This window comes from Jaculus jaculus, chromosome 2 (assembly GCF_020740685.1).
Source record: "Jaculus jaculus isolate mJacJac1 chromosome 2, mJacJac1.mat.Y.cur, whole genome shotgun sequence".
NCBI lineage: Eukaryota > Metazoa > Chordata > Mammalia > Rodentia > Dipodidae > Jaculus > Jaculus jaculus.
Genome location: NC_059103.1, coordinates 206,387,543 through 206,415,310, shown reverse-complemented (window position 1 = coordinate 206,415,310; position 27,768 = coordinate 206,387,543). Strand labels below are relative to the sequence as shown.

Genomic DNA, 27,768 nt, shown 5'->3' with positions numbered 1-27,768 from the left:
ATCTGATTTTAAACCCGAGTCTGCCTGACTTCCAGCCTGGCCTTCCACGCAGCACAGTAAGCCAGCTGCTGGCTGTGGGGGCTTTGTTTTATATCCTGGTCGCCATCACTTTTGGCTGGTGAGCCAATGTACAAGGCCATTTTCTGAGAGTTCTACCACCAAGTCACAGGAACCTTCTAACACAGTGAGGGTGTCAAAGTACCCTGGGGTATCGTCTGCCTCAGAAAGCGATGCCACCAAGTGGGCAACACAGAGCCATCTGAGGAGCTCTGAGACTCTTCAGATGAGGGCAGGACCCGTGTTACCACGTGACTCGTGCTGTCTCAAGCTAAAAGCTATCATCCTGGGGCTTCATTCACCTGGCCTGTGTTGTTACTTCTGTAAGGCAAGGCCTTTCCCATTTTCTGCCTTAAAACCTCCAATTCATATGATTCAAGATCTGCTACCGTACTTGTCATGCTAGTTTGAAACTTGCCAACTTTTTTTTCTTTTCTTTTTTTTGGTTTTCCTAGGTAGGGTATCACTCTAGCTCAGGCTGGCCTGGAATTTACTATGTAGTCTCAGGGTGGCCTCAAACTCACAGCATTCCTCCCACCTCTGCCTCCCGAGTGCTGGGATTAAAGGCGTGCGCCACCACGCCAGGCCTGAAACTTGCCAACTTCCCTGCTAAATAGTGCTTTGTCTTTGAATCTCCACATCCCTCTTACTCAACACTCACACTGAGTCGCCCATTCTCCTACTCTGTTCTGTATGTGGTGCTTTATTACTTTATGGGACAATTAACCATTCAATGAAGAAACAGGGGAAGGGAAAGATCAGGTAAACAGCTACTGCATTGTTATATGTTTCACTCAAACCATCTCCATGGAAACATCTTCCTTTCCCTCTTATTCTTACTCTCTGGGTAATATAAATGTTTTCAAACATGGAATTTTTTTTTTCCAGAGGATATGACAAACAGGCTTTTGCTTGAAGAGATGTCTTGGTTCTATCACTCAGTTTATTTTATCATGTTTATAACCACTTCTGTCCTCCAGCAATGAAGTTCTCTGTTTCTTGGTCTATTTATGATTCATCTGTATAGATCTTATCTCAGTCTACCACATGACTGACAGGCAGTAAGGCCTCAGTACATGGTGTTGATTTGCAGAGTTAGCAGGAGAAGCAGCTAATGAAATGAGTTGATCATGGATGATAGCAATGCTTTGTCTGGAAGATTTTCCCTTTACTGTACTATTGGCCCTTGCTGTGGAGAAATGCCTCTGCCTCACTTGCTCACAGCTGGGGCTGTGAATCTTGCTCATAAGCTTCTTTGGAGAGAAGAAACATGTGCAGTGATCGAGGCATCCTAGGTCAAGGCTGGAAACGGATGACCGGAAAAGGATGCAGACCTGAGCTGGAGGCTCAGAGGCAGCAGATAATGGAGACTTGAGAGCAGAAGGGTCTGTGAGTATGAAGAGTTTGAAGATGACATCGGCGCCCTGAGAAGCTGACTTTCAAACAACTGGGGCAAGGCTGTTCACCTCTGGCCTTTTCTTACAGATCTACGGACAATAGTAAGTCTCAGCAGGTAGGAGAGCATGTCAGCATTGAAGGGCACCAGAATGTCTGTCCCAGATCCTCTTCACAAAATGGGGTCTGTTGTTTGTTTTATTTCATTTTTACAATCTTTCCATTTGTCAAGCAATGATTATGATGACCTCATGGAAGAACTGTGGTTGATATAGGCAAATGTTTGGGTTATGCTTTCCTATGAAATTTAACTCAGCTAAGGGCACTGAAATTCAAAGGCATTCAAAGTAGTGGTAATTTTACCTGATGCAATGTGACTTATCTCTGTTTAACTCAAACTCAACTCACTTTACCTTATCCAGATTCAACTACTTAATCCATTTCATCTCATCCTAACTTAGCTCCACTCAACTCAATTCAACTCAACTTAGTTCACTTTAATTCAACTCATTTTTACCCACCTCAGCATAACTCAGCTCAACCCATGTCAGTTCATCCAAACTCACCTCATATCACCTCAATGCACCTCAGTTCATCCCCACATGACCCAGTCACCTGGGCTGAAATCACCTCAGTTCAACCTGACTCAGCTCATTGCATCCCATCCCATTCCTACAAAACCAGCCCAGTGCAGCTTACCTCAGCTATATTTATTTTGACCAGTGATGAGCTTGGGAGTACAGAAATGAATGAAGTCCTCCCAAAGCTTTCCAGGAAACGACAGCCTAATGGTGGGCTCACAGCATGGTATAGCTCTTGAGCCATTCCTGTTGCTGGTCTGGAAACTATTTGGTACAGAGAAACCATACAGAATAAACCCATAGATTTTAGGGTTGAGGAAGAAGCCACAGCCCCAGGTTACCTCACGGCCTCTGAGCTGGCGTCCCTCCTCTGGCCCACACAGAGGCACTGCTGGAAGAAACGGCACAGCTCCATCAGGCATGGGCTGAGCTTCGGGATAGCCAAGGAGAGAGGAGTGGCTGCCACAAACCCCTCTTTGAGGAGCGGCTGCGGACACCCTAGAACACAGAATCCCAGACCAGTCAAATCCAGAAGAGCTCAGGAAGCAATGCATCTTCCCATGGGTAAGCCCATACCCGGAGACAACAGTTAGGCCCTGACCCCGAGATAGCTGCAAGGCAGTGAGATAACAGAGTGAGGCTTCATCATTGCTGGCGGAACATGGTGAAGAGCTTTCAAAGGGAGCAGCTGGAAATCAAGTATCCATAGGAGACCAGACATGGATTCCCTCCCTGAAGAACACATGTTAGAGAGAAACCTGAAGCACTGAGCAGAAATGCTTCAGGTGAGGGCATCTCTGATGGCAAGGATAGAGTCCATGATGTCTTAGGATCATACAGGCTTGCTGAGGGGAGAGAGGATGCAGAATGCCTTGACTAAAGAAGGTATGGTGTGTGTGTGTGTGTGTGTGTGTGTGTGTGTGTGTGTGTGTGTGTGTGTAGAGAAAGAAAGAAGGGAAAGGCAAGTTGAAAGATGAAACTGGCAAGCTGGGTCAATAGAGACCTGGGCTCTGGGTTCTCTTCCTTCAATAGGTAAAGGTTAATTAAGTGTCTTATGCCCCAAATTGTCTGATTGTAGCTTTTAGGAAATAAAGACAAAATTAAAAATAATTGCTAATTTTTAAAAATCTCATCCTGTTGGGATCTCCCAAGTCAGCTCCCAGTGAATACACCTGGGCATCCTAACTGGGAAATAAGGAGATCCAGGCCAAGCACACAGAGCAACTGGGATGAAGGGGTGAATACGGAACTCCATTCATACCAGGTACACGGCAAAGTTCCCACCATGCAGAGAACAAAACGTTATGGCTAGGATTGCTATTGTGCATTTATTCAAACTTACTGAGCAGCTCCTACATGCCAGGCATTGCAAACAGACAAGAAATGAAACAGTGAATGCGAAGCAATAGTTCTCACCGAGCTTACCATCTAGTGGCCCAAAGATTATGCAAGATGGGTGTGGTGGTTTGATTCAGTGTCCCCCATAAACTTAGATGTTCTGAATGCTAGGTTCCCAGCTGATGGATATTTGGGAATTAATGCCTCCTGGAGGGAGTGTATTGTTGGGAGCTGGCTTATGGGTATTAAAACCACTTTCCCCAAGCCAGTGTTTGGCACACCCTCCTGTTGCTGTGTCCCATCTTATGTTGGCCAGGGGGTGATGTCCACCCTCTGCTCATGCCATTGTTTCCCCCTGCCACCGTGGAGCTTCCCCTCGAGCCTTTAAGCCAAAATAAACCTCTTTTTCCCAGAAGCTGCTCTTGGTTGGGTGATTTCTACCAGCAATGTGAACCGGACTGCAACAGTAAAGTGGTACCGAGGAATGGGATTGCTGCTAGACACCTGACTATGTGGCTTCAGCCTTTTTGGAGCTGATTTTCAAGAAGAAAGTGGAAGGAGTTGAAACTTTGGCCTAAGAGATGCCTTGCAGTGCTGTAAGTACAGGTCGATGGACTATTTTGGTCAGAACTATGGACTGTGAGGTTTGGCTCATGAGGGTGAGAAAGCTTTGCTTGGACTGGGCTAGCAATTTGTGTGAGAAGCTTGCTCTTGTGCCCATGTCCTGAGAAGTTGTGCAGGATTGCTTTGTGTAGAAATGAACTGGTGTGTGCAGAGGGATATGGCACGGAAAGAAAAGTCTTTGGGTGAACTGTTGCCAGTTCAGCTGCAACTGACAGATGACAACCATTGAGACTGGGCTAGCTGACCTGCGCTGGGGCAACAAGAAGAATGTAGACCCTTTTGAAGGGGCCTGAGTGCTCAAGGAGTCCTGTTCTTCAAAGTCTGCTTTATTCCCCCCTGGATTAACAAATTGGCACCCTACCTGTTATCGCAGAGTATAAGAAATGCTGGAAAGAGGGTCATTGAGTTTGCAACACGGTCTTGTGTTTTGGAAATCGCCATGGGCAGTGTGAAGCAGGTTTGCTGGTTGCCTGCATAGAGACCCCATGGGGCCATAAGGATGAACCGTGGCTTGCAGTGGAGACCCAGTGGAGATGCTGGGACCATGAGATGGCTGCCGAGGAGCTGCGGCGATGAAGTTTCCCAGGACTGTGAGTAGCCTAGCTGGAGGGGCGGAATTGGAATGCCAGAGACTTGTTGCTGGTTAGAATTATCGGACTTGAAAATTTGTCACTGGCTAGAGTTGCTGGACTTGAAACTACAGAGTTTGATGTTTGCCCTGGTTGTTTAAATCTTGTATTGGTCGAATGTTTCTTTGCTATGCCCAATGCCTCTTTTGCAGTGTGAATATTTATTCTGTGCCATTATGGGTTTTTGAGGTTATTTTTTGGTATTATGGCTCAGTTCAAAGATCTTGGACTATGGGGATATATGAACAGCACTGGAATTGATAAAAAGTATGGGGACTTTTAAAGTCAGACTGAATGCATTGTATTTTACGTCATGTATGGATATCACTTTATAGGGGCCAGGGGCGGAATGTGGTGGTTTGATTCAGTGTCCCCCATAAACTTAGGTGTTCTGAATGCTAGGTTCCCAGCTGATGGATATCTGGGAATCAATGCCTCCTGGAGGGAGTGTATTGTTGGGAGCTGGCTTATGGGTATTAAAACCACTTTCCCCATGCCAGTGTTTGGCACACCTTCCTGTTGCTGTGTCCCATCTTATGTTGGCCAGGGGGTGATGTCCACCCTCTGCTCATGCCATTGTTTTCCCCTGCCACCATGGAGCTTCCCCTCGAGCCTTTAAGCCAAAATAAACCTCTTTTTCCCAGAAGCTGCTCTTGGTTGGGTGATTTCTACCAGCAATGAGAACCGGACTGCAACACTGGGCCAGGAAAGGCTTATCCACAATCAAGAACAATGACCTAACACTCGGAAATTAGCAAAAAGGAAAGCAGCTGCCCTTTGAGTGCAGTTCCTATTACTGTCTAGTAGAAGTCCTGGGGGCTGCCTGATGATGCATTAGTATGCACTTTTCACTGGCATCCTACTGAATTTACAGCCCTGCAGTGGTACAAGTTAATTGATAGCAATGCCAATAATTTGTCTGAGAGCAATGTAGATTATTGTAAATTAATGTAATTTTTAATGTAATTTGTGCAACAAATGTTCACTTTATTTTTGTTCATTATTTTTAAAAAGGATTTATTGGTGAAGAACATCAACTGGCAAATTCATTTAACGTTATTCCCTAGACTGATTTGATCAATCCTTGCTCCTCAAATTCCTCACTTAAACAGCTTTAACATCATCCTGGTTTCCTCATTACTTTCTGACTTAAATAATATCTCTGACATGTTGACATGCTTTTACTACAGTTTTTTTTTGGAGGTTTTTTTTAAGTACTGAAGATTGAACCCAGGGCCTTGCTTATGCTGAGAAAGTTACATCTGAACTACATCTCAAGTCATAATTTTTAAAATTATAATTTAGAAGAACATACAAATGAAGGGAGGGTCAATGTAGTTAAAGAAGAACTTTTCAAAAATGTAAAGATGGGGCTGGAGGGATGGCTTAGCAGATAAGGCACTTGCATGTAAAGCCTAAGAACCCAAGTTCGATTCCCCAGTACCCGCATAAGCCAGATGCACAAGGTGGTGCATGTGTTTGGAGTACATTTGCAGTGGCTAAAGACTCTGGTTCACCCATTCTCTCTCTCTCTCCATGGCTCTCTCCCTTTCTCTCTGTAAAAATAAATAAATATTTTTTAAAATGTAAGACTGCTTTTTTTCTGAGCTAACTAGAACATTAAACCCTCCAGAAAATTGCCTGATTTCAGTCAATGCATCATACAAGGTATTTCCTCTAACATTTAGTGAGCAATTGCTATGAACAAGGCACTATCCTAAGTTCTGTACATGTCATCTCATTTAATACTTATACAACCTTGTGAAGTAGGTATTGTAAGTACCATTTTACCAAAGAGGATACCAAGGGTCTGAGTCATTCTACAGTGGATCAGTCATACAACAGGGAATAAATGAGTCTAGAAAGATCAAACTCAGAGCCGAGGCTCAGAAGCACCAATTTCTTATGACACAGTATCCTTAAGGCTTGATTTCCACACTTCACTTCACTGCAACTCCTGTTCTTACTTCTTTACCCCAGGAAATGATAGAAAATTTCCTTGTTCCAGTTTGTTTCCTGCCGACCTTATTATACTATCCTCATGTCCTCTTGATGCCACTGCCTAGTGTCATCCAAATCTCCTTCTACATGTGGTGACTTCCTAGTTCTAGCCACCACCATCAACAGCCACTGTCATCAACAACCACTGTCATCAATAGCCACCACCAACAGCCACTGTCATCAACAACCACTGTCATCAATAGCCACCACCAACAGCCACTGTCATCAATAGCCACCACCAACAGCCACTGTCATCAACAGCCACTGTCATCAACAGCCACTGTCATCAACAGCCACCATCATCAATGGCCACTGTCATCAACAGCCTCCACCATCAACAACCACTGTCATCAACAGCCACTGTCATCAACAGCCACCCTCATCAACAGCCACCACCACCAACAGCCACCGTCATCAACAGCCACACAGCCACCACCATCAACAGCCACCACCATCAACAGCCACCGTCATCAACAACAGCCACCACCATCAACGGCCACCGTCATCAACAGCCTCCACCATCAACAGCCACTGTCATCAACAGCCACTGTCATCAACAGCCTCCATCATCAACAGCCACCACCATCAACAGCCACCACCATCAACAGCCACCGTCATCAACAACAGCCACCGTCATCAACAGCCTCCATCATCAACAGCCACTGTCATCAACAGACACCACCATCAACAGCCACCGTCATCAACAGCCACCACCATCAACATCCACCATCATCAACGGCCACTGTCATCAACAGCCTCCACCATCAACAGCCACTGTCATCAACAGCCACCACCATCAACAGCCACCGTCATCAACAGCCACCGTCATCAACAGCCACCGTCATCAACAGCCTCCACCATCAACAGCCACAACCATCAACAGCCACCACCATCAACAGCCACCACCATCAACAGCCACCATCATCAACAACAGCCACCACCATCAACGGCCACCGTCATCAACAGCCTCCACCATCAACAGCCACTGTCATCAACAGCCACCGTCATCAACAGCCTCCATCATCAACAGCCACCACCATCAACAGCCACCACCATCAACAGCCACCGTCATCAACAACAGCCACCGTCATCAACAGCCTCCATCATCAACAGCCACTGTCATCAACAGACACCACCATCAACAGCCACCGTCATCAACAGCCACCACCATCAACATCCACCGTCATCAACGGCCACTGTCATCAACAGCCTCCACCATCAACAGCCACTGTCATCAACAGCCACCACCATCAACAGCCACCGTCATCAACAGCCACCGTCATCAACAGCCACCGTCATCAACAGCCTCCACCATCAACAGCCACCACCATCAACAGCCACCACCATCAACAGCCACCATCTTCAACAGCCACCATCATCAACAGCCACCACCATCAACAGCCACTGTCATCAACAGCCACTGTCATCAACAGCCACCGTCATCAACAGCCACCACCATCAACAGCCACCACCATCAATAGCCACTGTCATCAACAGCCACCACCATCAATAGCCACTGTCATCAACAGTCACCACCATCAACAGCCACCACCATCAACAGCCACCATCATCAACAGCCACCACCATCAACAGCCACCACCATCAACAGCCACCCCCATCAACAGCCACCACCATCAACAGCCACCGTCATCAACAGCCATCACCATCAACAGCCACCATCATCAACAGCCACCGTCATCAACAGCCACCACCATCAACAGCCACCACCATCAACAGCCACCATCATCAACAACAGCCACCACCATCAACAGCCACCACCATCAACAGCCACCATCATCAACAACAGCCACCACCATCAACGGCCACCGTCATCAACAGCCTCCACCATCAACAGCCACTGTCATCAACAGCCACCGTCATCAACAGCCTCCATCATCAACAGCCACCACCATCAACAGCCACCACCATCAACAGCCACCGTCATCAACAGCCTCCATCATCAACATCCACCGTCATCAACGGCCACTGTCATCAACAGCCTCCACCATCAACAGCCACTGTCATCAACAGCCACCACCATCAACAGCCACCGTCATCAACAGCCACCGTCATCAACAGCCACCGTCATCAACGGCCACTGTCATCAACGGCCACTGTCATCAACGGCCACCATCAACATGAAAGCCTCTTCACTGGTCGTCTGCTCCAGCCACCAACTCTTAGTCACCACTCTGAGGCTGACATCACAGTGAAATGCACATCTGGTCACATCACTCCCTTTTGTCTCAGTAAAGGGACTGGGTTTCATGATATTGTGGCAAGGCATTGGGTGTTTCGCTCTAATTGACCTCTCTGGTGTCAGTCTTGATGACCTTCACCTTCAGTACCAGGCATAGAGCTCTGATGACCCTTCAGAGTCCCTGGGAACACCAGTCCTTCTGGACCCCAATGACTTTGCTTATTTTAAACCTCTGCAGGAGTATATGCTTAGAGATTTCTTATTCATGGAGCATTTTCTCACTCAGACTCAAGTGCTACTCTTTTTTTTTTTTTAAAAAAAAATTGTTTATAACATTTATTTATTTGAGAGTGACAGAGAGAGAGAGAGAGAGAGAGAGAGAGAAAGAGAAAGATAAGAGAGAGAATGGATGTACCAGGCCTCCAGCCACTGCAAACGAACTCCAGATGTGTGCACCCCCTTGTGCATCTGGCTAACATAGGTCCTGGAAAATCGAGCCTTGAACCGAGGTCCTTAGGCTTCACAGGCAAGCGCTTAAAAACTAAGCCATCTCTCCAGCCCTCAAGTGCTACTCTTGATCCCAGCTGTAAGCAGAGAATGCTCTCTGGTATATGTAAATGCTAACTGTTTCTGCTCTCAGGAACCTTGCCTCACTCTCCCTTTATTGCATTGTTCTCTCTTTGTTATGTGCGCACACGTGAAATGAACACAGACTTTGGAATTAGGCAGAGCTGAGCTAAAAATTCAGTCTCATTTATCTGTAGGATTCACCTAACTTGTTTGACGGGGTCCACATTATAGATCCTCTACAATTATTGGGCCGAAAAGTAATGGTTCTACCACTGGGCTAGACACAAGTAAGATCCCAATAAATGTTTAATGCAGGAAGTACTGAATGATTGGAAAAAGATGTTGTTGAATTTTTTTTAATTGAATGAGCAGAATGATTTACTTGAAGATGCTAGAGCAACTTTATTTTATATAATTATATATCTCAGATGATTGCTAAACAGATGGAGATATTTTATAGAAATAGAAGATAGATAGATAGATGATAGATAAATAGATAACAGATAGACGAATAGATAGATGAGAGTGAATGGATAGAAAGATACCTATCAGATAGAGAATTGATAGACATGTAGGCATGAGGAACCAAAGCTAGATGATGGAGACAAAGAGTGATAATAGATACAGCTAAAGATACAGATATTGACATGATACAGATATAGTTAACTTTCTAGAACTCAATCTGACAACACCCCTGTCCACATCACCAGTGTTTCTCTTAGACACCCAGGGAGAAAAAGGGGCATAATTTCTTGGTGGCACAATTGTGTCTTTGTATCTGAAAGGCCCATTCATCATTCACTGGCTGCAAGGTCAGAAGCAGAGCTGAGGTGATAGGAAACAGGATATTGAGCAGGCTCCAACAATTTAATAATGTCCTGTTGACATATGATTGACCAGTCCCAGAGCATTCAGGAAGGTCATATAGAAAGGCATCCAGGAATGGGAGGTGCCTGAGGACACCACTAACTTTGAAAGGCTTACTTTGTCTCATTCATTCTTAGGGAGCTGGAACAACAGAAAAGATGAAAGTGGGATGGTGGAGTTCAAGCTGGAAAAATGAAGAATAAAGAAAGGAAGAGAGAGATATAAAGGGAGGGTAAAGCAAAAACATTCACCTCTCAGGTCTAGGGAGTTAAAACCCAGCTTCAGATACAAGCCAGCAATGCTCTTTCAAACAGAAGCACCACAAATTGCCTAGTAAATGGGGCTTGGGTTTGGAGTCATTTTTCATTCCTTTTCCTTCTGTACTGACAATTAAATAGCCATGCCTATCATAAGAACAGCTTCCATTAGCAAAGTGCCCGTCACACTGTTCCTTAGATGTTCTCGCCATGAAATTTGATCAAATTAACTAACATAGAGCTCTATAATACCAAGACAATTTCATATACATTGTCTCACACAAAACAAAAAAGGAACACATATCTTTAGTATTTAACCATAATAATTATTAATTTTTTTGCTTTGCATTCCAGAAAACCGAGTCCCAGAAGCTGAGAGCTGAAGGTCCACTCCGAGTGTGTGTTAGAATGGGATTCACATCCTATTAGTCTGAATATACATTCATCAAGTGAAACTATTATACTGTACAACTTCATTTAATGTGAACAAAAGCATGAGCAATGATTGGATATTTCTACTCACTTGAAGGTCGGTGGGGTGCCGGGACCAGGGCTGGCTGTTGCTCAGGGGTGAATGACCATTCTACAGGGCCAATACCTTCCAGGAGCCAGGGAGCATTACCCCAAATTAAAGTGAAAGGGACTTCAGTTATTCTTTACACAATCATAGAACGCTAACACTTTTAAGCACAGAGTTTTAAAAATCCATAGGAGAAAGATAGCCAAGGGGAATTAGCTTATCCAAGATCACAAGGCAATTTAACATCACAGCAAGATGGTGCAACCATTCTCTTGCCTGTTCCTTGTGAGACCAATAAAATATAATAACTGGCTGCCTCTGTATGCATACAGGTGCCCTGTCCCACCTCAGCCCTGCCCCACACTGTGCTTTCCCCCCATGGTACTGGGTTTCTTCATCTGCCCATACAACCTCACCTGTCTGTGGGTCTCTGGGGGCTGGTGCCTTGGTTGGACTCGGAGTTTGTGTGCCTGGAGTGACTGCTTCTGGAATGAGAAGGAGGAGATGTGAGTCTGCAGCTCCTCACGGGGGGCATAATATGGGGGAGAAGATGCTTCCCTAATTCATCAATTAGAAGTGAGTGAAAGATGGAGCCATAACAGAGGAGTTCTCTCACAGTCCAGGGAACGGATAAGTCCCATCAGTAATTGGCACAGTGTGACGGCCACTGGGAACCAGGTTATGTCAGTAAGATATGGTGGCACTACCCTGGAGAGTGACGGCGCTGACCAGGCAGTGTGCGATTGTGCTGTGGGTCTCTGGGACAAAAAGAACATGGCATGTTTGTCATCTCTCCATGTCCCGTAGCATACATATGGACTCCGTCCCCATCTCTGGTAAGTCATCTGTCAATCATTTTCACGACATTCTGGTCTCAGCTCAATATTTCTTCTTATCATAAAGTCTTGATTTGAGGATCTGGAGTCTGGCCTCTGGCAAAGCAGAAAGGCAATCCGGTTTTATCCTTGTCAGTGAGCAGAAAGAAAGACTGAGGTCCGTGAGGAGGCCAGCAGATGGTACCCAGTTCAGTGAGGCAGGAGACATCTACTGACACAAGGCGCGCTGGGCCAGTAAGGAGGATGGCCTGCCGGGCAGAGCCGAGCTGGTGCAAAGATGTGGAGGGCTGATCCCCACTGTGCTCTGGCTGGGATACACAGGGTGCAGGCGGAGGATGAGGAGACACCAAGAAGCAGCTGGGACCATGACCTGGTGTTCCACCTCTCACTGCTTTGAAATGACTCCCTGCTCCTCTGACGGACTGTGAGCCTTGTGGTGTCCAGTTCAACATGGTGGCCACTCCATGTACCACCATATGAGTGCCAGAGATTACTAATGTGTGGTCATCCACACATAGCCCATTGTGGACAGGAGTCCTGACTTCTGGTCATTTTCCCATTAGGCACTGATTGGAATGTAGTCCCCAATACAGAAATGTCAGAGAGCCTGATGCCTGAATAGGATTCTGTGTAATTGTAGAAAGTGATCAGTCTGAGCCGTATCTAAGCACACCACGACTTGTCCATGCCTGCATTTATGGCATGATTGAATGGCTTTGGGCTCACAGAAGTTTGGAGTGAAAGGGACTGATGGTAGATGGCTCCCACAAGATGGCCATAGTGACTTGATGTAGCTGGCTGAAACAGCCCCAGGGAGTTATATTGACTGGGTGCTTTGCAGGCATTATATGCTGAGCCAAATACCATGCAGATGTCATTCAAAGATGAGAGAACCAGATTCAATGGGTCAGGAAAACCACCTATGTATAGTGTAAAGCAAGATCTCAACACACTGTGTCTGAAATGGAGAGCAGAGGTCAGTGTTCCCAGGTGGCTGTTGTCCCACTGATCAAAACCAAATGCTTACCTTTAATGTCCCTCATCGTAGCACAAGGCTTCATGGATAGACCTCAAGCCGTTATTGACTGTGTTAGGGATTAGTGTTATCCACAGGGCATTTCCACAAGGTTTTAATCACTACTCATGTGTTTTGAATGCTTGGACCTCAGATGGTTGCAGGCAATTTGGGAGTGGAGCCTGGCCAGAGGAGGTATGTTGCTGAGGGTTAACTTTGGGGGATGATGGCCCATCTCCCCCTTGCCAGGGCTTGGCTCACTCTCCTGTTGCTGTTGCCCACCTGCGATAGCAAAGGTGATGTCTCTGCTCACACGGTGCTTTCCCTGCCGTCATGGAACGTCCCCTTCAGACCGTAAGCCAAAATGAATACTTTCCTCCAATTAGCTGCTTTTGTTTGGATGCTTTGTCCCAGGAGCATTATGGTAACTACACCAGATTTTAAAACCAAATAACTTTCCAAAACAATTTTCGCATATGGGTAAAAATATGGAAAATTAATGGAAGTAGGATAAATAAAGTAAAAAAAAAAAAAACCTCAAGATGAATCTAATTCATAGTTATCATCTGGGAACTATAAGGTTAGATATAACATTAGTATATTATAAATTTCTTTCCCATGGGTTTTTCTTATTTTCCATTCTGTTCATTATATACATACATGTATGCATGCACATACATGAATACAATGCTGAAATCAAACTTGACAATTTAGTCCTGTGTCAAGCTCTCCTCATTACTTAGTGATACTAGTGTATGTATGTGTTGTATATGCAAATAACCAATATTATATATCACATGGTATATACCCAATGGATATTTAATTAATGTTGTGATGTTAAAACCATAGCAAAATACAGTTATTGTGTCTGGAGGGAGCAATGTTGACTTCTAATGGTCATATGTTTTACAGTGATACAAAGAAATGAAAAATAAAGCATTGACTTTACATGAATGTAAATGAGGAAGCTAGGGATATAGAAGGGGAAAGTTAAATGGAGAGGGAGGGAAAATAATGAAGAGTAATAGAGAATGTGAATATGATCAAATTACGTTATGTGCATCTGCAGAGATATCATAATAAAACTCACTGTGTATAATTGTCTATTAAGAAAAACATTAAGAGAGATAGGGAGGGAAGAGAATTCATTCATTTGCTCATAAATGAGAAGAAATGTGGTGGGATGAAGAAAATAAGAGTTGGAGCTATAATCCTTAGCATCACTGCTCATTGTGTTTCCTTACTTTTCTGTAGACATATTACATTTCACAGCTTAAGAAAGGCTTTCAAAATAGACACTTTCACGTGTAATTCCAAGGGGTAGAGCACGGGTGAGTGTCCTCTTTCACCTGAGGCGGTGTCTGGCTCCACTGGGCCACCAGATGTGTCCTGTGTCCCAGGAGGATGCCACTGGCTCCTTGTGCTCATAACCTTGTGGGCCTCTGCAGGATGTGTCCGTGTGGAGGGACGGCTTTCCCAGGGTGGCCCTCCAGGCATGGTGTCATCAGTGGTCTGAGCCCTGGGCATGGAGAGTGTGGAAGCCCATGTCTGTCTGTGGTCTGTCATCCATGGTGTTCTAGCCATCCTTCTGGTAGCTGTGTGTTCAAAAAGACAATCACAGCCTACTGCTACATCTCATCACCTTGATAATACATAAAATCACAGATAAGATGTCATCAAAAGTCATTGCCATGTGTGTGCACAATTCAGACAACCCCCAGTTTGACATAAGTAGACTAAGATCAATTTTGTTTGCTTTAGCACCAAATACAAAACTCCAGAACTGTAGAGATGGTTCAGTGGGTAAAGTACTTCTCACATAGGGTGAGGACTGGAGATTGGATCCTGGCACCCATATTAAAGTGGGACACGTCTATAATACAAGCACGCCCATAGGAAGATGGGAGATAAGCCAGGCAATTCCCCGGAAGCTTGCCCAACAAGCAGGCCAGCAAATGCAGCAGCAGATAATGAAAGAGACACTGTCCCAAGCAAGGTAGCAAAGGAAGACTGACCCTTGAAGTTACCATCTGACCTCTGCACTGGCACTGTGGCATGTGCACACCTGCGCACGCATGCATGCACGCACGCACACACACATACACACACACACACACATGCACACACGCACACACACTCCTTCAAACTCCTTAAACCTTCAGTCAGGTAGAGTATGTATTTGGGATTCAAGAGATATCTACCTCAAATTTAAGAAATGCATTTCTAATTTGATGTGATGTGATGGGAAAATTGCTTGAGGCGTAGAGAGCGAGCGGGATGCATGAGTTGATCCCTGGCCTTCTCAATGCTCTGAAACCTGAGTAAGTTACTTCACCCCTTCGTTCATGGATTCATTTTCTCACTCTCCTATTTCTCCTTCTCTTTCTGGCCCTTCTTCCCTCCATTCTTTAGCGCTGAGAACGAAACGCAGGGCCCTGCCCAAGTGACTTGTGATTTGAACGTGAAATGTCCCCATGAACACTTGGACATTGGGTCATCAGCTGATGGTGCTATTTTAGAAGGCCATGAAAACTTTAGGAGGCAAAGCCTCCTTGAAGTCAGTCACTGGAGACAGGGTTTAAAATTTTACAGTCCAGCCCCACTTCTTGTCCACTCTGTTTTGTGACTGCAGTCTCCATGTGATGATCAGCCTCAGCTCTTCTCACTCTAATCCATGATGCACTGTACCCCCTCACACTGTAAACCAAAATGAACTCTTGATTTAAGTTGCTCATTATCAACTACTTGGTCACAAAACAAGTCAAGTAACTGACACACTAGACAAGTGCTCTGCCACTGAGCTCCATCTCCAGCCCTTCTTTTTAGTTTTAGCATTAAACTGGTGACACAAATGATTTCAGTAAGTAACATCATAGGGCTATCCTTAGGTTAAGCCAAATGTTTCCTAATTCCTTTAAAAGTTTTTAAGTAGTTTCACTATATTATCCCGTGGGAGAAAAATTACAATTAGTTTCTCAAGTTCCATAAAACTAATCCTATTAGAGAATTTTGTAGCAGTGAGTTAAGTAGAAAGCAGCTGTTTTCAAAATATTCAGACTTCTCATCCATAACATAGAATGTCTCTTCATTCACTTGAATATTTCATTATCCTCATTAAAGTTGTTTTTTAGTTTTCTTATACAAAGCAACACATTTCTCCTCAGGTTATAACTAGGTGTCTTATGACTTTTCTTGCTCCTGACAGTTCTATCTTTTCCCATACTCTGCTGGAACATTTTCTAATTCTGCTTAATTGTCATGATGGATTAACCTTTCATAGTAAATCTATCAGCTTCCTGAGTGTGAAGTTGGATCGTCTTCTTCATCCGAGAGTCCTCTTTTCCTTGCCTACCTGACTTCTGTCCCCTCTCTCCTCCTCCAGCAAGTCGGTCCCTGCTTTACAGGTGGGAGGCTCTCACTGACCTGCTGGATAAAATATTCCTTTGTAGACTGGACCATGAACATAGCCAGATGAAAACTAACCTAAGCATGTCAGCCATGTCAGGAAATGTTGGTTTCACTATTTCCTGTAAATTTCTGGGGAGATGGCTAAATACCTTATAAAATAAAAATACACTTTGTGCCACAATGTACTCTAATGACGTGAGACACTTGTGGGGAGGGAAGCTGGGCGAAGACAGTCAGTAAACTCTTGTTGCTATGTTTGCAGCTTCTTATGATCTTAAATTATTATCATTAAATTATTTCAAAATGTGAAAAGCTATTAGTGTGAATGTTCAAGGCACACATTACACCCCGACTTTTGCTGTCTTTGCTTGACCTAACTGAACTATATTTACATTATGATGAGGAATAGTTTAAGGTGGTGGAAATAAATGCAAATATTTTACTTATTTATGTGAGTCTAGAAGGAGCAGAAGAGAGACACAGCAAAGGAAAGAACATTTTAGAGCTGTGAATTAAATTTGGAACAGTTCTCTTTAAAATAATCAGACTTATACAGAACATGGGCTGTCTCACCATATATTTGAATATTTCAAATATCATCTTACCTGAGGCTGGGGGTATATGAGAGGCATGGCCCTGTGTGGCTGTAGGCCCAGCAGGTGGCTCAGGAAGCATTCCTACGTTCCCTGAAACCTCTGAAGGAGGGCTTATCTCTGTCCAGGGAGGAATACTCCAAGCAGATGCCCCCTGTGTGCGCACAGTCCAGTGTATAGGGCTTGAAGTTGGTAGAGTCGGCTGTCTTTGGCTTGTGGGCCTTGAAGTCCTAGCTGTTTCACTGGTAGCTGCACCTACAAGGAGCCAGTCAATGGCAGCATTAGCATCCTTGACACTTCAGATGAACAGAGCTGTTGAACCACTGAGAGACCATCAAGGCAGCCAAGTAGAAAGTAGAGAGGTGCTGGGAGATGGCTCAGTGGGTAAAATGCTTGCTGGGAAAGCATGAGGACCTGAGTCCGGATGCCAAGCTCCTATGTAAGAGCAGGGTAAGACAGGGTGTGCTTGCACTCTCAGTTTGTAGGTGGCTGTAACGGAGGACACAAGAGACAAGGCCAAGGGGACGGTGGTGGACTGGAGGACCGAGAATGCATTCTCCAGGCTAAGGCCCCCGGAGCCTGTGCTGCTGACAGCCGAATTCTGAGCGGTGAGGGGACATAACCCAAGCCCTGGTTGATAGCTATGGCTTTCGTGGAAATGGGTAGATATTTTAGAGACTTAGAAGGAGCACTGGGTCAGTACCTGCACGGGGGAGGACTTGAGCTGGAAAGCTCTCATCTGAGATCCCAGCTGCTGAGCTCAGGGGGAAAGGACCTGATGGCAGTGAGGCAGAAGCAGGGCCGGTCGGCAGGTGTGAGAGGGCACGGGGACGGGGTGGGATCGGTGGGAAGGACCTGGCATTATAGAGCGGCAGCACCCTACGTCAGAGTCAGAATTCTAAGTCTCCACCAAAGCCCAAACAGTTGATATAAGAAATAACGTGTAAGTCAATAGGGGCCACGGAGAACTAAGAAAAAGAAAAGAAAGGTGTCCCTCTTAAGGAGGCAATGGGACTGTGGCTACTCAACTCCAATTGATGTTGTCATGGAAACCATCTTCTGCCAGAAATTCATGTAATACGTGTGAGTATACATATACATGTACATACATACACATGTTCTCCCTCTCTCTCTCTCTCTACACACACACACACACGTGTGTGTATGTATGTATGTATGTGTGTGTTATTTCGTACAATCCTCTGATTTTTATCATAATTTAACCACAGAAAAATACGTGATGGCAGAGCTCATCTTTAGTCTGATGGCAAGGAGCACGCTGGCCTCTATGGTAGGAATTCGGGAAGCTATACTCACCCAAAGCTTTGGACAGACCACTGGTAAATGTGTAATTGACAACAGGGGATTTCTCCACAATATCCCGGAAGTCAGAAAAATTCCTTCCTGCAAAAATCACACCAACAGGATGGGATCTTGGGCTGGTCTTTGGGAGTGCGGGTAGTGCTTACTGCTCAGCTAAGGAGCTCCAAGGGGGCTGTCACTCACCTGACTTCCCTGCCATCACACAGAGGAAGACACAGTCGGATTCATTGGTCTGACTCACTGTAAGATAGACCAGCACACACCCAGACTTAGTGAGGACTAAGCAGCCACTTCTCTGAACCTGCTAGAATCCTCCCAGTTGGACTTTAGTTAGACTGTCCAATTATCTGAACCATAGGAGTAGCTCTGGTTCAAAGACAGGGCCTTCAGGGACTGTGGTTAGAAACTGAACCCCACCAATAAACTGAATGGAGATTACCTGAAGATTTCTGGCAGCCTGGCCTAGGGTAGGGGCTAAAATGGGAAAACCGCATTAGGCTTGAGTATATCCCATGAGGAATGGCAATCCTTAAGCTTGCCAGGCATTTGCAAGATACACACCTGAGAGGATGGAGGTTGACTTAAAGATTTCAGTGAGGTAGCTGGTAGAGTTTCCAACGATGTCCACCAGCAGGGCTGCGAAATCTGCAAAACACATTGGAGAGGTTTTGAATTCAGATTCAGAAACTGAAGAGGAAATATATTTCATTTGAATTTTTTTCAGAATAGATGCTTTGATTGCTCATGTTATTAAAGAATATTCACATACAAAAATTACTAATTCTTTAAAAGATAAGGTCTAAGCCAGGCATGGCGGCACATGGCTCTAATCCCAGTACTCAGGAGGCTGAGGTAGGAAGATCACTGTGAGTTTGAGGTCAGCCTGGGACTAATTGAAGGTCAGCCTGGGCTAGAACAAGACCCTAGCTCAAAAAACAAAAAACAAAAAAAAATTTAAAAAAAGGTTGAAATCAAGCAAGAATAAAATGTTAGAATTTATTCTTATACACTACTTTTTATTTTTAATTTTATTAAAAAATTATTTATTTATTCATTTATTTGAGAGAGAGAAAAAGATAGAGAGAGAGAGAGCCAGGGCATCTAGCCACTGCAAAAGAATTCCAGATGTATGTGCCACCTTGTGCATCTGGCTTAAGTGGGTACTAGGGAATCAAACCTGGGCCTTTAGGCATTGCAGGCAAGTGCCTTAACTGCTGAACCATCTCCCCAACCCTCCTTTCTACTTTTATTGCCTCCTCCCCACCACCTTCTCTGCCCAGACCTAAGAACCAAGAATGGCTACATTGTAGAATTTTTTCTGTGTTTTCTCCATTACCTCACTTAACTTTTTTAGAATACCAAATTTATTTGAAAGGAAGCAAAACCACAGGTATCTAAGGTGTGAAATTTACATAATTTTGGAATTTGTAAATATGCTCTCAAGTTCCTGCAGACTATGAAAAGAGACAAGTCATTTTATACAATCCCACTAGGACATCTATTGCCCACCTTACTTAGAGGGCAGATAGGGAAGTTTAGGAGAATTCAGCAACATTTCTGGTTACAGAATTGTTAAGCTTTTTTTCTCAGAACAAATTTTGAATGAGACCTTTGCTTGACACAGTGAGTGTGACTGGCTGGTAAAATTTCCCAATATGATTCTAGAGAAGTGGCTGCCACCTTCTCTATTCACATATGCCTTTCCAAAATCCAACAAGTTCTTGGCTTCCCTCATGAGGTGGAGGGAAATGTGGGGGGCAGGACAGGAGCTGTTGTAGAAGCTTCAGTCACTTTTCAAAAGAGAAAGCTTTGTGGGTTTGCTGGGCGATTTCCAATCATGCCTTATATAAGTGTCTCTTTTACTAATTAGAAGGATGGTGAGTTACTTGAAAGAGAAAGCTGGCTTCAAAATAAGAGTGCAGGGCTGGAGAGGTAGCTTAGCTTGCCTGTGAAGTCTATGGACCCAGGTTTGATTCTCCAGGACCCATGTAAGCCAGATGCATCTGGAATTCATTTGCGGTAGTTAGAGGCCCTGGAGTGCCCATTCTCTCTCCCCCTCTCTCAAATAAATAAATAAAATGAAATATTGAAATAATACAGAGCCCAAAAATGTAGAAAAACATAGTATGACAAACAAGGGTTTGTACAATGGCCCTGGACCAACAGGAGGTGGGCGTTGATGCGTGTGATCCTGGGGCACAATGGGATTCTGGATGTCTGTGTGGTCACATGGCTAACCTGGATGAGAACACAGAAGCATATCTCTATAGGCGTCAACCCCACCCTTGGGCTTCTTCCTTTCTATGCTATGTTGGAGAAACTGCTGTAGTATCTCATTACTCTTTCTATCTATACTCTTTCTCCTTTGATTATTAACTTATTTACTTAGTGAATATTCACTGAGTGTCTGCAGGTACTGGAGAGTTTTGTAATACATATAGGAGAAGTTGAAGTTAATGGAAAAGCGAGACTCATGAACTAAGCAATAAAATGCAATGCTGGAATCCACTATTAGCTTTGTATAGACGCTATGAGCACAGCTCTGGAGCCAGACACCCAAGGCTTATAGAAATGCCCAGGGTCCTATAACATGTAGGAAATCTTGGACTTGAGCTGAGAAATGCCCTGGACCAGAGATTCTGCAGCTCCCTAGATTCCCACCACTACTAATGTAATTATCTGCTCAGCACCTTCTGCCTGCTCCCCCTGTGAAATCACATTTACATCTTGTTTATTAGGCTTGGAATAAAATTGGTTATCACTATTTCAAGGATATTCTTTGCTTCCATGGAAATTTCATTAACTAATTGACTAGCAATGCTCATAGATGAGTTATGTCTGACAACTTTCACATATAAATAGAAAGTAGAAACACAACATTTTTTTTGTTGCCAATTAGTACTTATTTAAAACTGTCTGAATATGCAGTGTCAGCAAGGGTGTGGAAAAACATGCACTGGAACATTGCTAGTGAGAGTGTAAAACATATGCAAGAATTCTAGGAGAAATCTTAGTAATTTGAATCACCACCAGGTTGTTTCTTTGTCAGCCAACAATTCCACTTTGAGGGCTTTATCCTACAGAGATAATTGAGAAAGTGCTTCAAATGATTTGTACACAGGTGTTCATTATGACATTGTTTATAACTATAACAATTATCAGGAGTTTCTATCAAGGGAAAATGAATAAACAAATCATCACCCCAAAGTTTTAGTGAATTTAATGCCTTCATTTGAAAGGTTTAGGACTATTTATAAGCACTGGGATGGAATATTATTTTTTTAAATACATGCTCTGGGTCTGAGGAAATGTCACAGTGGGAAAAGCACTTGCCACATAAGAATGAGGACTGAGATTGGATTCCCCAGTGACCACATAAAATACTGGGCATTGTTGTGTGGGGGGAGATGCTTATCATCCAAGTGCTAGTAAGACAGGGAATTCCTGGGGCTCATGGGCTGAATCAGTGAACTTGAGGTTCAGCAAGAGAGCCTGTCTCAATAAGTACAGAGACTCTGTCACACACACACACACACACACACACACACACACACACATGTCCTCACATATATGAACATGCATGCACAACACATATATAGATGCATGTAGTATGGTTGCTTATATTTTCCATGATGCATGGAATTTTGATATCACAGTGCTTTGTTAAAATCAAGAAAATATGAACTATTTTATTTAGGGATAAAGAAGAAAACATATGTAAATAAACCCCAGAAGGCTTTATGTCATTGTAGAAAATATTAAGTAGAAAATAGGCTTTAAGATATGCTCTTCCAAATTGTTTTAGTGAGAGAACATCAAATTTTACTTGGGCACATGGTGATTTGTGACTGTATTTTTTTATTATGTATGTGTATATATGTATAAGTTATATGTGTTTGGCATGTGAATGCAGGTTCCTGCATGCTACGGTTCACATGTGGAAGTCAGAGGACAACCTCAAGTGTTGGTCCTCACCTTCCCCCTTCTTTTGAGGCAAGACCACTGTTTTTACTCATAGATTTTCCAGACTACTTGGCTAGTGAGCGTCAGGATTTTTCAGTTTCAGCTTCCCTACTTGCCATAGGCACACTGAGATCACAGACTGTTGCACTTACCCTTCTCATTGCTGGAATAAAGCCCCTTACCAAAAGCATCTGATGGGAGGAAAGTATTTATTCTACCTCAGAGACTTGAAGGGAAGCTCCAGAATAGTGGGGTAAAGGCCTGGCATGTGCAGAGGCTGGACATTACCTCTTCCAAAGCAGGTGGAAAGTAGAGTCAGGAGAGTGAGCTGATTAACCCTGGAAAACTGGGGGTTAATAAACTTCAAGGTCCACACATAGTAACCCACCCCCTTAGCAAGGATTCACCTCCTAAATTGCTATCAGCTTGGGACCAAGTATTCAGAACACATGAGTTTCTGGGGGACACCCAAATCAGGCCACCACATTCTGCCCCTGGCCCCCATAGATTGATGACCATCCATGTTGTAAAATTTAAAACATTTAGTCCAACTTTCAAAGTCCCTATAGTTTTTTTTTTAATCAAATTTTAACACTGTTCAAACATTCCCATAGTCTAAGGTCTCTTAGCTGTGAGCTATAAAACCAAAAATACATAATGGCACAGAGTAAACATTCACACTGTAAAATGTGGCATTACAACCAAAGATTTAACCAAGATCTAAAACAGACATGTCAAAAACACCAAATCCTGTAGCTTCAAGTCCTACAGCTCTAACTAGTGATGATGCCTCTGGAGTTCCAATTCTGCCTCACCATCTTGGTTGCTCAGAGACTAGGGAAGACTGAATTCCAAGCTGGCAGCTCTCCTGTGTTGCCATACTGCAGTTCTGGTGTACACAAAACATCCTTGGGTCTACTCTTCAAACCATAGTTCATTCATACCATGGTTCCTTGGGGCCTCCACACAGGGAACCCAGCTATCCTGCATCCACATCAGCCAGCGGCTGTCTCTAACAAACCCAAAACTACTTTGCATATCAAAATGACTCCACCTTCCCTGCATTTGTTACACTCCATATACCAAGCTACGAAATTTGTTCATCCAGGCAGGGGTAGGATAAAACTGACTTTTAAAAGCAGTATACTTCTTCAGCATTCAGACCCCTACTTTCAAAAGTCAGCATCTTCCTGCTGTCCCAATGCAGAACGGCTGGCCCAATCTCAATGGTTGTAATCTCACGAACAATTTCAGCCTAAAACTTCCAGTTCTTTCTGTACCATATCCTTCTCCTCACACCATCCATTTTTGTAACACTGTACAAGTTCTTAGGACACAGAAGAATGAAATATGCCTCTCACATAACCTGCTTTTAGCCAAGTCTGGACAAAGTTCTTTCTTTCCCTTATAAGCCAAGCTTATAGAGTCCATAGTTCTTTCTACATTTAGGTTTTGCAACCCTGACCAGAATAGTTCATCAAACACTGCTTATAGTACTGCAAGACATCTCATAGGCTAACATTTCAAATTCTTCTACTTTCCTCATGAAAATCAGTTCCAAAATACCAGAAGCCACATAGTCAGGTTTCTATCAGTAATGACCCCACTTCTCAGTACAAACTTTCTGTTGGTTTCCTTCACAGTTCTGCTACAAAACACCCAAACAAAAGAGGCTAATAGGAGGTAAATGTTTATTTTGGCTTACAAACTCTAAGGGAAGTTCCATGATGGCAGGGGAAAGGCATGGCATGAACAGAGACTGGATATCATCTCTGCCACCACAGATGGAAAACAGTGGCAGAGGAGTGAGCTGACTAACACTGGAAAACTAGGGTTAATAAACCTCCAGTTTCACCCCCAGTGACTCAGCCTTCTCTAGCAAGCCTTCATTGTCCAAATTGCCAACATTCAGAAGACATAGGTTCATGGGGATGACTGATACTGCACAGACACTTGTGTTTTAGGTGGGTTCTGGAGACCTGAAGTCTAATAAACATGCTCGTGTATCAAGTACTTTACCCACTGAGATATTTCTCCAGAACCATGGCTTTCTTTTTCTAGTTAAAAATATTTGGGGATTTTTGCATGCATAGGAAAAATCTGGCTACCTCCACACATTGTGCATTGTTTGTGGCTTTTTGTTCTAAGTTGGTTACACAGTAGCTGTTGTATTAGTGACAGATGATTAGGTTGTTCTGTGGCTATTTGAATGCAGAATCCCCTATAAATACATGTTTGGACACTCAATTCCAAGCTAATGGCATTGCTCAAGAAGGTTGTGGAGCTCTTTGGAGATGGGGCTTACTGGAGAAAGTGAGTCACAGAGAGTGAGAGACAGACCTTGAGGTGTTATAGTCTGGCCTCCTTCCTATACTCTTCTTCCTCCAAGCTGGTGTGATCATATGACACTGGCTTCCTGCTCCTGCCATACTTTCCCAACCATAATTGTCTTTACCTTCTCTGGAAGTAAAAGTCAAAATAAACTCTTTTCTTCCCTAACCTGCATATGGTGGGGAATTTTGTCCCTGATACTACAACTAAATAATGGTAATGTACATTTTATTCTTACTGCTTTGTGAATGCACAGCTATTTCTCTGTAGTGAAACCAAGAAAAGAATTTTGTGGGAGGAAAAAAGTTCATGTATTTAAGTCATAGATGCCATAAAAATATCTAAAATGGCACATTCAAAATTGGGAAGGGTGGAGACTGAGTGTACCCACCTGATAAGTCACTGGTCCTATTGTTTAAACAATAGCAGTATCTGGTAGGGAATGTGGCCGGGTCTACTGTCTTTGGGTTGGAAACTGTGAAGAGAAAGGATTTCCTCAGTGATTCTGACATCAAGACTAACTCCTTCCCCTCACCCATCACTGGGGAGTGGCCACACTTACTGTTGTAGATGGCCACAGAAACCTTGTGGAAGGCAAAGGAGCTGTAGGAGGTGATGCTCAGCAAAGAGAAGAACTTCTTGCCCTCAGCTGAAAGAGGGAGACAAAAAAGCAAACAGATACCTGCCACCAGCACATTGAAGAACCCGCACTGGCTAGCATGGTATGCCATGTCTGTGATCCCAGTACTGACTGGGCAGCTGAAAGAGGAGGAACATATGCTTGTAGCCTAGCTGGGACACATTGTGAGACATTATCACACATACACACACACACACACACACACACACACACACACACCAAAAAAGAAGCAAAAAGAGAGCATGTGTGTGAATATGAACAAGGTTCAATGATATATTTGTATGTAAATGTCATAGCTTGCCTGCAAAGCCTAATGACACAGGTTCAATTCTTCAGTACCCACGTGAAGTCAGATGCACAAAGTAGCACATGTTTGTTTCTGGAGTTCGTTTGCAGTGGCAGGAGGCCCTGATGTGCCCATTCTCTCTGCCTTTCTCTCTTCCCTTTCTGCTTGCGTATAAATAAATAAATATTCTTAAAGAGCAATGAAAAAGGCAACAAAAGAAAAAGTGAGAGACACAAAAAAGGACAATATTATAAGCAACCAGGTAATAATAAAAATCAAGACTATAATAAACAAATGCTAAAAAGACAGTAATAAACAACAAAATGACAAAACTGGAAAAAAAAAAAAACCCTACTGTAAAAGTAGGAGCAGCTTGGCTACCTAGTCTACTAGAGGTCTGGCCCTTTGCTGCTGTCATATATTTTGCATACTCGGTAGCTTTAAAAATAGGAAATTTGGGCTGGGAAAACAGCTTGGAGGTTAAAGGTCCTTTCTTACAAAGCCTACCTTTCAGTGTTTAATACCCAAACCACTCACATAAACAGCATTCAAGAAGTGGTTAAACATCTGGGCGTTCATTTGCAGTGGCAAGAAGCCCTGGTGTGCGTACACACACAACACACCCATACACATGCGCACAAATAAATCAATAAATAATAAGATAAAAATTAGAAGTTGCTGTTCTCCCAGCTTTGCAGGGGTGGGAAGCCCAGAATTCTGAGTTGATTTAACCCATGCCTCAGATTATTTTTACTTGTGCCTGACTGGGGCCATGGTTGCCATGTCAGGACCCCTGGGCCTAGGGCACACAAGTTGCCCATAGCGCCCACTGTGTCTCAGCTTCCTGAGCATAGCTCCATCGAAGCCTTGGGCCACATACTGGCTATAGACCAGGCTCATTTTTTATAAGCTCCCTGGGAAGATGGAGTACAAACTGAAGCTTGAATATGCCAGGATGTACTTTTCTCAAGCTTTTCTGGTGATAAAATTCACCAATGGCATTTAGTTAAAAGAAACACACAGTTGGGTTCCAACTGAGACCATGTGAACCAGACTCTGCAAGGCAAGGGTCTAGCATTGTACATTAATAAATGTTCCTGGAGCATGTTGCCACCGAGTGAGTTTGGGCTACATCACAGGCTTGAATTAAACAGACCTGGATTCTTCATTCTTTCTTTTTTTTTTTTTTTTTTTTTTTTGAGGTAGGGTTTCACTCTACTCCAGGCTGACCTGGAATTCACTCTGTATTCTCAGGGTGGCCTTGAACTCACAGTTATCCCCCTACTTCTGCCTCCCAAGTGCTGGGATTAAAGGCGTGCACCACCATGCCTGGCTTGACCTGGATTCTTAATGGTATCTACATCTGTGAAACAGGGGTGAAGCACCACTCCTGGGGGTTGGAGGGGAAGAAGGGTTCTTCAAGGGTGAGAAGGCACAAAGATTTTGAAGCTACAGTCAAGGCCGTGTTCTGCAGAGCCCAGTGCTGGGGCCTTATAGAGGGCCGGACGGGGCTGCAGTGGATTCATGGGCGTAGACCACATGCTCTTTAATGTTCCCATCCTCCCAAAGGTCCCTCTGAAACTACACCATAGTCATCTGATCATCATAACTGCCCAGGTAGCTCCACATGGGTGGCAGACCTCCTGTGAGCAGTGAGGAGGGTCATGGCTTCGTGACTGTACCTGCCAGGCCCAGGGTGGGCTTGGGACCAGCTCTCAGGTAGCATTTGAGATGAAGACCCCAGGGGACGCTGTGTGGCTGACATAGACTGCCAGCTGCTCCGCTCCTTGCCTACTTATTGTGTGCATTAACTATTTCCTCTCTCCGTAAAGAATGTGAGTGCTCCCACATGGATTTTATCAAGGCTTTTCCCCGTTTCACCCCCCAAACAGGATAATGAGTGTCTGGCATGAGGTAGGTGCTCCATAAATATTTACTGATTAAAGCAGAATGAGAATAAGAAAGGAGGTAAAAGATGTCTCCAGGTATTCTTCACGCTCTGCTGTCATTTCGAAAGGTTTTTCTAGACATTTGTCTTCTGATTCTTGTCATAATAGAGTCATGATTTCCCATTCATTAGGTTCATGATACCTATAATTCTTTCTTTGCTAGAAGCTAAAGTAAAAATAGAATATGATTGGAATCATACTGTAAGCACCCGGGACTCCCTTTGGCTTAAAGAAAACAATTCAGAGCCACATTGACTTAGTGCACTCACTCTCAGTGCCTGCAGACACAGACGCCACGGGAAATGCCGCGCTGCACTTACGGCGTCTTTGCTGTGCCGTCTGCTGTCATAGCGCTGCCACCCTCCTGCTCCATGGCGACGTGTTC

The 27,768-nt window shown here is 44.0% G+C and overlaps 1 protein-coding gene across 1 annotated transcript in view; it reads right to left on the bottom strand.

Annotated features, from left to right (window-relative positions):
* The window catches only part of Hhla1 (HERV-H LTR-associating 1), a 39,778-nt gene that overhangs the window by 2,869 nt on the left and 9,141 nt on the right, over positions 1 to 27,768 (bottom strand). The window contains exons 6-14 of the mRNA XM_045143562.1: positions 25,071 to 25,157; positions 24,900 to 24,983; positions 18,776 to 18,859; positions 18,398 to 18,454; positions 18,209 to 18,295; positions 16,904 to 17,140; positions 11,456 to 11,524; positions 11,043 to 11,117; positions 2,375 to 2,531 (exon numbers count right to left, since the gene is read on the bottom strand). Coding sequence (XP_044999497.1) covers positions 2,375 to 2,531; positions 11,043 to 11,117; positions 11,456 to 11,524; positions 16,904 to 17,140; positions 18,209 to 18,295; positions 18,398 to 18,454; positions 18,776 to 18,859; positions 24,900 to 24,983; positions 25,071 to 25,157 — 937 coding nt within the window. The remainder of the gene's footprint in view (positions 1 to 2,374; positions 2,532 to 11,042; positions 11,118 to 11,455; positions 11,525 to 16,903; positions 17,141 to 18,208; positions 18,296 to 18,397; positions 18,455 to 18,775; positions 18,860 to 24,899; positions 24,984 to 25,070; positions 25,158 to 27,768) is intronic.